General features: G+C 37.1%; 1 protein-coding gene across 2 annotated transcripts in view; it reads left to right on the top strand.

Annotated features, from left to right (window-relative positions):
• LOC127429840 (roundabout homolog 1-like) overlaps positions 1–12,392 on the top strand; it is a 353,547-nt gene that overhangs the window by 305,031 nt on the left and 36,124 nt on the right. For both annotated transcript variants that reach the window (XM_051679115.1, XM_051679116.1), the window contains 4 exons: positions 420–541; positions 693–927; positions 4,442–4,563; positions 9,101–9,272. In XM_051679115.1, coding sequence (XP_051535075.1) covers positions 420–541; positions 693–927; positions 4,442–4,563; positions 9,101–9,272 — 651 coding nt within the window. The remainder of the gene's footprint in view (positions 1–419; positions 542–692; positions 928–4,441; positions 4,564–9,100; positions 9,273–12,392) is intronic.

The raw sequence follows: 12,392 nt of genomic DNA, 5'->3' as shown, positions 1-12,392 counted from the left end.
TTGTAGTAATGCACAGTTGGTGTAGTGCCTTTAGTGTTAATTTTGGCAGGAAATTGCAAGTGAACCTAGAATTCGGCACGTAAAAGTCAGTTTGCAAAAATGTAGTTATAGTATTGTTCATTTTATGAGACTAGGTTGATCGAGTCATATGTGTCTATTTTTATTTATCCTAAGGAATTTTAGGAGAAACTTCTAAAATTAAGGTGATACCCCATTAAGTCTTCTGAGCTATGAAAGAACAACCTCTGGGCAATATAATAGTCCTTTGGCCAAGTCATGTCTGATGTGTTTATAGGAATGTCTAATGCATATTTTCCATGTGGTATTTGTGTATGTGTATGTGTGTATGTGTGTATGTGTGTGTGTGTGTGTGTGTGTGTGTGTGTGTGTGTATGTGTGTGTGTGTGATTGATAAGTAGACATCCCACCAACGAGTCAGGGTGTGGACCATGGGCAGATCCAGCGGGAACTGGGGGATGTTGTCATTCACCTCCACAATCCCACAATCCTCTCCTCATCTTCTGTCAGAGTACAGTGGACAGTGAGTGCTGCTACGTTTCTTACAAATACTTGCACGACAAAAAGACAAAGAATCCCGGCTTGTTTCTCTGTAACATTTTGGGCCTTTCACACTTGTATGCATATTTAAAGGGATAGTTCACCCAAAAATTAAAAATGCTGTTTGCCCTCAGGTGGAGCAGCAGTCGCAGTACATTCAGGGTTATAAGGTGATGTCCCGGCCATCCCTGGAGGGTGCTCAGCAGCATGTGGAATGGGCCGTGCTTGAGGTTCGAATCCCAGGGGAGCACAGCGCAGTCGTCACGCAGCTCAGGAAGGGCGTGACCTATGAGTTCAAAGTACGACCTTTCTTCAACGAGTTCCAAGGAACCGACAGCGATATCAAAGTGGGCAAGACCCTCGAAGAAGGTAAGGAGAGCTTTCATTTGTTTAATTTTTTTTTTTTTTGTGACTTTTTGACATTTTTGTGTAATTTTGTAGTTTTACTGTCTTCATTGTCATTATACAATGTGCCCACATGTTTGTCCAAACGTTTAACTGGTTGTGTATGCAATATTACTGGGTATGTTTATTTGATCTGACAAAAGACACCTCTTCGTAGTTCTCTTGCATTCAGTTGTTCATATTTATGTTAACGTGTGGTCTGCGGCCCACAAGGGCGGAAAAAGCAGGCTTTTAAAAAGCTCCACGAAAGCCAAGCAGCCAACAAGAAGCCAAAATCGAAAGCTCAAACTACCACTGTGCTAATTGTTCTGAGGGAGTGGCTGTCTGTGCCTCTGGAAAACGGCATGGATTTGGTTTGCTCCCAGAATTCCTGGCCTTATATGTGTGTGTGTGTGTGTGTGTGTGCCCGCATGAGGGTGTGCGAGGTTTTGTGTTTGAAAGACGAATCAAAATGCAGAATGTCGGAGACAGAAAACACAAAACAAATGTTGCACTCCAGGGCTTTGTTTTAACGTTCATTTTTGAATTAAGTGGATAATTGTTATTTGAAGTGAAGTACAGTGACAGGATTCTGAGCTAAAGTATCAGATTGGTTCTGCTGGCAGCTGGCACTTAGACGGCTGGATCATGCAGCTTGGCAGTCATCGCTCATTATTTAAGTGCACTGACACTGCTGAGTGTTATACTATTAAAATCAGTGCTTACATGTGTTGCTGAGAACACACACATGCTAATACGCAAATGCACACACATATAATTTACATTATATGTGCACACTTATATAAGTAAATAATGAATGGTGTATTAATATATTTATTTGTGTGCACATATGTGCATATTGTAAGGTATGTTTAACCTGTGCATATACACATATGTCCATGTACTATACCCACATACTGTATGCATAATGTTAGGTGTATAACATTTTGTAAATGTGCACATACACATATGTGCATGCATACACATTATGTACAGATACATGTACACTATGTGTGTGGGTCGGTAACACATAAGGTTGTTCAAGATGATAAAAATGAGAAATCTGAAAAAATCTAGTTTGAAACGTGTGTCAGTTTTGTAGAAATGTAATATGTCTATATCGGTTTAAAAAAATTGGGGAAAAAAACAAAACAGCATTTTCTACAAAAAAACAATCAAAAAACTATTATTTAACTGTGTTTGTTACATGTAGTGTAACCATTAAGTAAAAGGTATTAAAACAGTTTCAGTATTTTTTTTTTTTCTTTCTTTTCCATTAATTTCACAAAAGTTTTCAGACATATTTTCAAGGGGGGAAAATTATAAAAAAAAAAAAAATTTACAAATATAATGAATTTTTGAGTCACACATTTCAAGAAGTTTGTTTAGGGTTACACCATATGACCTGAACAAAATATGTCTTTTAATAAATTTTTAACAATATTAGGCACAGTCAAGAGGGTCTAAAGTGGTCCTCTTTGGGGTTTTTTGGTGTTGTTTTTTTTTGCTTTTTTTTAATCACATGACAACATAATGGCTATTTGCATGTTTGTTATACCACATGACTTTGAGATGGTCGATAAAAGTTTTTTGACCAATAATTCATATTTTAAAAGCAAAATTGTTTCATTTTGTTTATTAGATTAGATTCAACTTTATTGTCATTGTGCAGAGTACAGGTACAGAGCCAATGAAATGCAGTTATTATCTAATCAGAAGTGCAAATAGCAATATGTATATATATATATATGAGTATATACAATAAAGATTTTTATGGAGTGCAAAGTTATGAGGTAGAGAAGCAGAGAATAGCTCAATGCAGAATGTCTATGAATACAGTACAAGGTGCAAATGAAGAAGTATAAACACTGAAGGTGCATTGTACAGAATGAGGTATAATATATATAAATATATACAGTATATATGGCCGGTGACCATAACAGTGCAAGCGGCATCAAGAGGAAGAAATGATGTGCAAAGAACTGTGCAAGGGAATGTGTAAAAAAAAAAAAAAAAAAAAAATGTAGTCCGAGTGGGATTTAGTGTTCAGTGCCTGAGTTTAGAGTTCAGTAGGTTGACAGCTGAGGGAAAGAAACTGTTCCTGAGTCTGCTGGTGCGACAGCGAAGACTCCTATAGCGTCTCCCAGATGGGAGAGGAGTAAACAGATCATGGTTGGGGTGAGAGGTGTGTTTGATTATGCTTCTCACCCTCCTTAGGCAGCGTTTGTGGTGAATGTCTTTGACAGAGGGTAGCTGAACACCAGTGATGTATTGGGCAGTTTTCACCACCCGCTGGAGGGCCTTCTGGTCTGAGACAGTGCAGTTGTCATACCACACTGTGATGCAGTTTGTTAGGATACTTTCAATAGTGCGGCGGTAAAAGTTCAGCAGGATGTGGGGGGACAGGTGAGCTTTTCTTAACTTCCTAAGGAAGTAAAGGCGCTGTTGCACCTTTTTGATCAGATTGGAGGTGTTGTAGGTCCAGGAAAGATCCTCAGAGATATGGACACCCAGGAACTTGAAGCTAGTCACACGCTCCACTTCGTCCCCATCAGTGTAGATGGGAGTGTATGTGTGGCCCTTCCTAGTCCGCCGGTGGTCTACAATCAGCTCCTTGGTCTTCTGGGTGTTGAGTGTGAGATTATTGTTGACACACCACACTGCCGGGTGCTGTACCTCTTCCCTGTATGCCATCTTATCGTCGCCGCTGATCAGGCCTACCACCGTGGTGTCATCTGCAAACTTGATTATGGTGTTGGAGCCATGCTCAGATATGCAGTCGTGGGTGAAGAGGGAGTAGAGGATTGGACTTAGCACACAGCCCTGTGGTGTACCAGTGTTCAGAGTGAGGGTGGAGGAGTTGTGGTTGCTATCCTAACAGACTGTGATCTGTTAGTGAGAAAGTCCAGGGTCCAGTTGCAGAGGCAGGGGCTGATGCCAAGATCAGTGAGCTTGGAGATCAGCTTCTCTTTTAAACTCATTTTTTAAATAAATAATAATAATAATAATAAAAGATTAGTCCAATACATGTATACTTTTTTTTTTTTTTTTTTTTTTTTTTTTTTTTAACAAGAATTTCAGCTTTTAGTGAATTGTACTTATAATTTATTATTTTTATTAATTAATTAATTTATTTATTACTTCGGATGGTTACACAATTTTTATTTATTTATTTATTTATTTTTTTTTACTTTAAGCCCCAGAGAAAAATATAAAAAATAACTTTGAACTCATAAATTGAAAACATCATTATTCAAGTAATTGTTTTGTGTGAATTGCATTTTTGTTAATGTATTTTTAAATAGTTTCATCAATCTAGACATAAAATACAATAAAAAGACATCATTGACCTGTGTAACATTTATATATGCGCACATATACGTTCATAATGTAAGGTTTGCTTGACATTTGATATAATCCACACATGCACACATATATACAAACATGCATATTGTAAGGTGTGTGTAACATGTTTTTCTGGGCGTGTCTCTTATTGCAGCACCCAGTGCAGCTCCCAGGGAGGTCACTGTAACGGGAAGTGGAGACAACGGCACAGCTATCCTGGTAACCTGGCATTCGCCCCCAGAGGAGGAGCAGAACGGCGTGGTGCAGGAGTATAAGGTACGAACGAGACAATAGAGAGAGAGACAGAGAGAGAGAGAGAGAGAGAGAGAGAGAGAGAGACCAACATAATGTAAATGAAGGAAACAGGAAGAGGAAATTAAAATCACTCTGTGAGACTCCACTATGAGCTGGTGAATGAATTCAGAGTGTTGAGTGGTTTGATTTTCATTTGAAGAAAATTGAGATGTTGTGAAATGCTGCCACCTGGTGGCTGCTGTAGGGAGTTACTTCACGTCCGTACAGACGTGTACAGATGTGCTTTTGTAACATTTGTAAGTTTGTTTTGCAATAATGTGTCTTATTGACCTCATTTACATGTTATTGTTCTTTATTTTTATTTTACAAGAGTCAGTCATTATTTAGACTGACAACGTGGCAAAACATTCCCTCATAAATATGCAATGTTATTTTTCGCATTCAATTTATAATTTCAATTCTGATCACTTCAATTTAAATCTTAAATTAAATTTTTATCTAGTCTCTTTTGTGTCTAATTTGCATTTGCAGCCGTACCTAATCGTACGTGCAGCAAATATAATGAAGGCAACAGTTTCCATTCTCTCTATTTACTCTCGTTACTTGTGTCTTTATGTGCTATTCACATATATCATTGTGTAAGCAAGAATGTTTGAGTGATATTTGCGCATTTTTACACTTTGTATGTTTTGTGTCTGCTTTGCATTGCATTGCATGATTATGATTATGATTATGATTATGATTATTATTGACCTAAGTACAATGACATGTCTGCTATTATTATGACTTGGCTTGTTTCAGATGAAATCTTATTTTTGGCTTGTTAGCAATATGCCAAAACAATCCCTCACAAACATATTTTTTTATCTTAAATGTTTCTTCATTTTTGTTCTTCTCTTGCTATAATTTCAGTTTTAATCTTAAATTAGATGTTTATGTAGACACTTCGTATTTTTCGTATTTTGCATTTGTATTCCAACATAATTGTACATTGTGACTGTTATTTCCTAGCAACCTTTCATTCTTTGGCTTTATTCACTCTGTTTCTGCAAGACTTTGTGCTATTCATTTCTAAGCACGATAACTTTGCTCATCTCATATGATATTCCTCTCAGGTGCTACGATTTTAATAGGTTTGCGGTGTTTCATCATTTCGTTCGTAGGGAGTGGGTAACGGGAACAGGCATGGTTTGAGTTAAGTCCCATTTACTTTTCCAGGTAAATGTTTTCAGGCAATGGAAGGGAAGGTGGTGAATAATTTCATGCTTGTTAAATTGGGCGGAGAAGTGATTTTTCGCTAATCACTGTTCTTGTACACTTATCATTTTGCCCCATTATGCCTCAGGAGAAGTTTAGAATATACAGAACGTCACCTCACTTTTTCTGTCTCTCTCTCTCTCTACCCACATTTAACTTTTTTTCCCTGCAAAGCCTTTGGGGAATGTCTGAATCTGGTTAGCGTTTACGAAAAAGGGGACGTCAGCATGGAAAAATTATGCAAAAATGCATTTTTTGGTTTAATTTTATTGTGAAGCGTTTGCCTTATTCCATGCTAGAGTGGAGTTTGGCAGCCAGAAAGGAAGCTATATCACATTTCACCGCAGCGAATGGGCCCCCTGCTGGGCCTGTGATTGTGTTAGGTTGAGGGTATGTGATCCAAGCTCCGGTCACGCACAGAGTCTCGCACACACATTGACACTTACTTAGTCGGTGCACCTGGCTGAGGTTCCTGAGACGAGGAAACAGACCAGGGGTCACTATACACAACGAAAACAAAGATAACTGAATTTTCATGTCAGGGAAAAACAGACCTTCGACTTGAAGATGGAATTATTTTATAGAATATCAGTGCCAGAGACGTTCAAAGTTTTGAGCTGCTTGACAGATTGATAATTGATTAAGTATGGGAATTCTGGTTCCAAATCCATGGAATGATTCTGATTCTTTAATGGTTCCAGCAATTCAGTAAGAGAACTTCTGTTTTTGTGATGCAAAGGATCACTCCGCTAAGTGTTAGCAAAATATTACTGAGCGCGCCTTTAAATTAAAGAAATAGTGCACCCAAAAATGAAAATTCTCTCATCGTTTACTCACTCTCATGCCATCCCAGATGTTTATGACTTTCTTTCTTCAGCAGAACACAAATTAAGATTTTTAGAAGAATATCTCAGCTCTGTAGGTCCTCACAATGCAAGTGAATGGTGAACAGACTTTTAAAGCTACAAAAATCCAATTAAGGCAGCATTAAATTAATCCAAAAGACTCCAGTGGTTAAATCCAGAATGTGAAAGTTTAAGTGGAGATTGATAGTAAAAAAATGACTTAAATATTGATCTGTTTCTCATCCACACCTATCATATGGCTTCTGAAGACATGGATTTAACTACTGGAGTCTTATGGAATACTTTTATGCTGCCTTTTTGCACTTTTTTGACCTTCAAAATTTTGGTACCCATTCACTTGCATTGTGAGGACCTACAGAGCTGAAACATTCTTCTAAAACTCTTCATTTTTTGGTGAACTATCCCTTTAAAGTTCCATTTATTATGACATAAATGGAACTGACTGTATATGAATAATTTGGTTCCAGTCTTATATATATATATATAAAAATAAGAGCCTGTTCTTAATCACCAACCTAAGAATTCACACAAGGGATTTTCGGCAACAAAAACTGCATTCGTCAAGCCAGCTGTAAAAAGACAGCTTTTTATTATTATTATTATTATTATTTTAAGATCTGAATTGCTTAATTAACTATCAAACTTGAAAGACTGTAACCACAGCCATATTGCCTAAAACGTGTGTGTGTGTGTGTATATATATATATATATATATATATATATATATATATATATATATATATATATATATATATATATATACAGGTGCATCTCAGTAAATTAGAATGTCGTGGAAAAGTTCATTTATTTCAGTAATTCAACTCAAATTGTGAAACTTGTGTATTAAATAAATTCAATGCACACAGACTGAAGTAGTTTAAGTCTTTGGTTCTTTTAATTGTGATGATTTTGGCTCACATTTAACAAAAACCCACCAATTCACTATCTCAAAAAATTAGAATATGGTGACATGCCAATCAGCTAATCAACTCAAAACACCTGCAAAAGTTTCCTGAGCCTTCAAAATGGTCTCTCAGTTTGGTTCACTAGGCTACACAATCATGGGGAAGACTGCTGATCTGACAGTTGTCCAGAAGACAATCATTGACACCCTTCACAAGGAGGGTAAGCCACAAACATTCATTGCCAAAGAAGCTGGCTGTTCACAGAGTGCTGAATCCAAGCATGTTAACAGAAAGTTGAGTGGAAGGAAAAAGTGTGGAAGAAAAAGATGCACAACCAACCGAGAGAACCGCAGCCTTATGAGGATTGTCAAGCAAAATCGATTCAAGAATTTGGGTGAACTTCACAAGGAATGGACTGAGGCTGGGGTCAAGGCATCAAGAGCCACCACACACAGACATGTCAAGGAATTTGGCTACAGTTGTCGTATTCCTCTTGTTAAGCCACTCCTGAACCACAGACAACGTCAGAGGTGTCTTACCTGGGCTAAGGAGAAGAACTGGACTGTTGCCCAGTGGTCCAAAGTCCTCTTTTCAGATGAGAGCAGGTTTTGTATTTCATTTGGAAACCAAGGTCCTAGAGAAGGGTGGAGAAGCTCATAGCCCAAGTTGCTTGAAGTCCAGTGTTAAGTTTCCACAGTCTGTGATGATTTGGGGTGCAATGTCATCTGCTGGTGTTGGTCCATTGTGTTTTTTGAAAACCAAAATCACTGCACCCGTTTACCAAGAAATTTTGGAGCACTTCATGCTTCCTTCTGCTGACCAGCTTTTTAAAGATGCTGATTTCATTTTCCAGCAGGATTTGGCACCTGCCCACACTGCCAAAAGCACCAAAAGTTGGTTAAATGACCATGGTGTTGGTGTGCTTGACTGGCCAGCAAACTCACCAGACCTGAACCCCACAGAGAATCTATGGGGTATTGTCAAGAGGAAAATGAGAAACAAGAGACCAAAAAATGCAGATGAGCTGAAGGCCACTGTCAAAGAAACCTGGGCTTCCATACCACCTCAGCAGTGCCACAAACTGATCACCTCCATGCCACGCCGAATTGAGGCAGTAATTAAAGCAAAAGGAGCCCCTACCAAGTATTGAGTACATATACAGTAAATGAACATACTTTCCAGAAGGCCAACAATTCACTAAAAATGTTTTTTTTATTGGTCTTATGATGTATTCTAATTTTTTGAGATAGTGAATTGGTGGGTTTTTGTTAAATGTGAGCCAAAATCATCACAATTAAAAGAACCAAAGACTTAAACTACTTCAGTCTGTGTGCACTGAATTTATTTAATACACGAGTTTCACAATTTGAGTTGAATTACTGAAATAAATGAACTTTTCCATGACATTCTAATTTATTGAGATATATATATATATAATGTTTTGTTATTGTTCTTTTAATTATTCAGTATTAATTATTGATTTGCCAAACTCTTGTTTTCATCATGTTTCCTAACTTGTGCTGTCCTCAGATCTGGTGTCTCGGAAATGAAAGCCGGTACCACATTAACCGCACAGTGGACGGTTCTACATTCTCGGTTGTCATTCCGGGCCTGGTCGCTGGGGTCCCGTACAGGTTAGAGGTGGCTGCTAGCACAGGGGGTGGTCCCGGGGTGAAGAGCGAAGCCACATCCTTCCAGCTGGGTGAGTTGAATGGCTTTTTCCAAAATACCAGACAGTGTTTGACCTGACACAGCTGTTATTTCAGACCAGTGCCCAAAGAAGAATTAAATATGAATAATGGATTACAAAACACAGCACACTTTTATACCAGTTACCAGCCCTTTTAAAGACACAGCTATTTCATAATCACTGGAAGGGTTTGCGATAATAGCCATCATTTGAATCTTCAAACTACATCAAGGTGATATTGACAAAGTTGTTTACTGCATTATGAGTAATTTTATATCACAGTAGCCATATACAATACAGGTGTTTTTGCTGGAAATTAAATATAAAAAAATTGCCTATATATATTAAATACTAGATTAGTATTTAATACTGTAAATACCAATTTTAAAGACCGATACAAGTACCAAGTACCTACCAAGTTCTGGATTCAATATAAGTTAAGCGCAATTGATGGCATTTGTTGCAAATATGTGCATTATTTGAGCTGTAAAGTTGTTTAAATCATCGTTTTTATGGTTGTTTCACGGTTTTAGACGTTACATGGCAACATTGTCATGGCAATGAAGAAATTGGATCTAACTTTACATGGAAAAGGTTAGTTATCACACTAAAATAATGTCAAACTCACATTGTTTACATCTTTTGACTATACTTTTTAAAAGTATTTTAACGGTTACGGATTTTCCCCATTTACTTCCATTGTAAGTGCCTCACTGTAACCTTGATTTTTGCTTTTTTTTTAAAGAAAAAGGATGAGTCTAAATTAATTTTTGTGATAACTGACATTATGCCACAAATGCTTTCGATTGAGCTTAACTTGTATTGAACCCGGAATATTCCTTTAAAAGTATAATAAATCCTTTCTCATCTTGACTTGTTTGGGACACGTCCAGCTTTATATTACTCCATTTCTTTATCACCCTCATGTGTAAATAATGTAATACCCATGCAGATATACAGTAGTATAACAGTATTGCAGAACCTCTTCCAATTAACACATTTGTACCATCATACCGCCCAGCCCAGCTGTAAACATTTACTTTACACCCGTGAATGGCACAGTTCTAACTGCTTTGTGGTTTGCTTTCAAAGAGTATGTTAAATTAACAAAAAAAGAGTCCTTATCCTTACCTGAAAAGGAGATTTCACGTAAAGCACAGTTTACTTTAATGCCGCAAAGCCTTTAATCCTGTAAAAAGTTTATTTTTACATAAACTCACCAGCTTTAGCTTGTTGAGACATCACTGGCAGCGGTTCAACTGCATTGGAAATGATTGTGACACAACTTGATGTTGGGCCATCAGATACAGGTGAATAATAGGGTATATGGCAATGTAAATCTGTTTTTAATGAGATGTCAATCAAAGTGCCATTAGAGACTTGTTTACAGTCAGTCGGTTGACACAGAGAGATGAAATATTACTTAGAAGTTCTGGTGGTTGCAAAAAGAAAGAGAGCAACTCTTAGAAACAGTAGATGTCCTTAAGATTCACTGATCTGTGTTGTAGCCACACTGCAGTGAAAGTTAGACTTTATTAAGAAAAAAAAATGGTTTGGACTGTAACCATACATATAGCTGGAGATCAGTAGATTTGCAGGCAGTCTGTTTGCACCAGTGCAGCGTGGGTTGACAGATCTGCATCCATTAACCATGGCTGATTCCCCCGCTGAGTGTGTTTCTGTGGCCTTGCAGACGCCGGAAGCAGAGGACACTGGTCTTATAAGCATTTGTCACACAGTGGGCTTTCTTGCATCTCTGCAGCCTACACACCTGTTCTGCTCTGGCCTCTCAGCGGAGTTTCTGTCACAACCAAACAACAAACAAACCTCTGAGGAAGGAAGTACAGAGGGACCTCACAGACAGAAAAGACAGGCTAGAAATGGAAGAGTAGAGTATGAATAAAGGGAAGAGGGTAGAGGTGGTAGGTGAATAGGACTGGTGATATAGCTAAAAAAACAAAAAAAAAAAAAAATCAGCCTGTTCACAATATTAAATAACTATCTCAATATTTAGTATTTACTCTGAAATGGCTATAAAGGGTGTTTTGTTGGGAGGAACCATCATTTCAACCAAAGATTGATGCATTGAGTAGATTTCAAATGTTCAATGTAAATCTAGTTAAAAATAATCAAGGCTTCTTTTCCACTCTTTTTTACTAAATGAACATGAAAGAATTATATTTACATTTGGTTTCCAAACCAAATATAATGTAAGATTCCAGCAACAAGCAATTTGTTTGTCCACACTGAATGTGATATGTTGCTCAATGCATATTTGATGTTTAATCAGGAATTTGCACCGGCACGATGCCGCAGTAATAGAAATCAGACAATTGACAGAATGTTCTGACGCTTGTTGCAATCGTGGCTGATTAGGCCAAAAACTAGAACATAAAACTTTTATCAAGTGTCACTTTATCAATGTTAATATTTTTCATTTACATGCACCAACATAACACATAGTAACAAACAGCAATATTTACTTAAATATTAAAAATACATATATTTTACTAAAACATTTGAACATATGTAAAAATGCCACATGGAGACGTCCATAAACGTGCACAAATCGAGTTTTGAATCGAATCACTGAAAACTACATTTTGAACTGGTAAACAGAAATGAATAATAAAAAAATAAAAAAATTCTATCAAAACATCTCTGACTTAACGCTCTCATGTTTGTGAGTCTCAAGGCAATGAAGAATCATGAAACTAGTCTAATGGCCTTTGGAAATCTAATGGCATTGAAATCATTGCTATCTTGATGATGTTGCTTAATTTTTACATTGTCAAGAAATTCATTGTGAATATATTGTGAATATTCACTACATCACCCCTAAAGGAAAATATAAATTTTGGGGAACCTGTTTGCCCCGAGCTGTAAAAGAAAGAAATGAAAAAAGAAAATAAATAAAAGTTTGAAAGACATTTCTTTTGGGGGACAACCGAAGCTCTCTTTAATGTTAACAGTTCTTCCACACAGCCTTTCTCATTCATAATTCATTTGCATAAAATATAGAAACACAGAGCTCTCTTTTCACTTTGTATTTAACTCTTATTCCAGTTCAAATTTCGCTTGAGACGTTAATTAGCATAACTCGCAACATTAATCATACTGTATATATGACTA

Source organism: Myxocyprinus asiaticus, chromosome 39, assembly GCF_019703515.2.
Source record: "Myxocyprinus asiaticus isolate MX2 ecotype Aquarium Trade chromosome 39, UBuf_Myxa_2, whole genome shotgun sequence".
Taxonomy (NCBI): Eukaryota; Metazoa; Chordata; class Actinopteri; order Cypriniformes; family Catostomidae; genus Myxocyprinus; species Myxocyprinus asiaticus.
The sequence above is the reverse complement of the archived record's forward strand: the minus strand, read 5'-3'. Positions and strand labels throughout refer to the sequence as shown.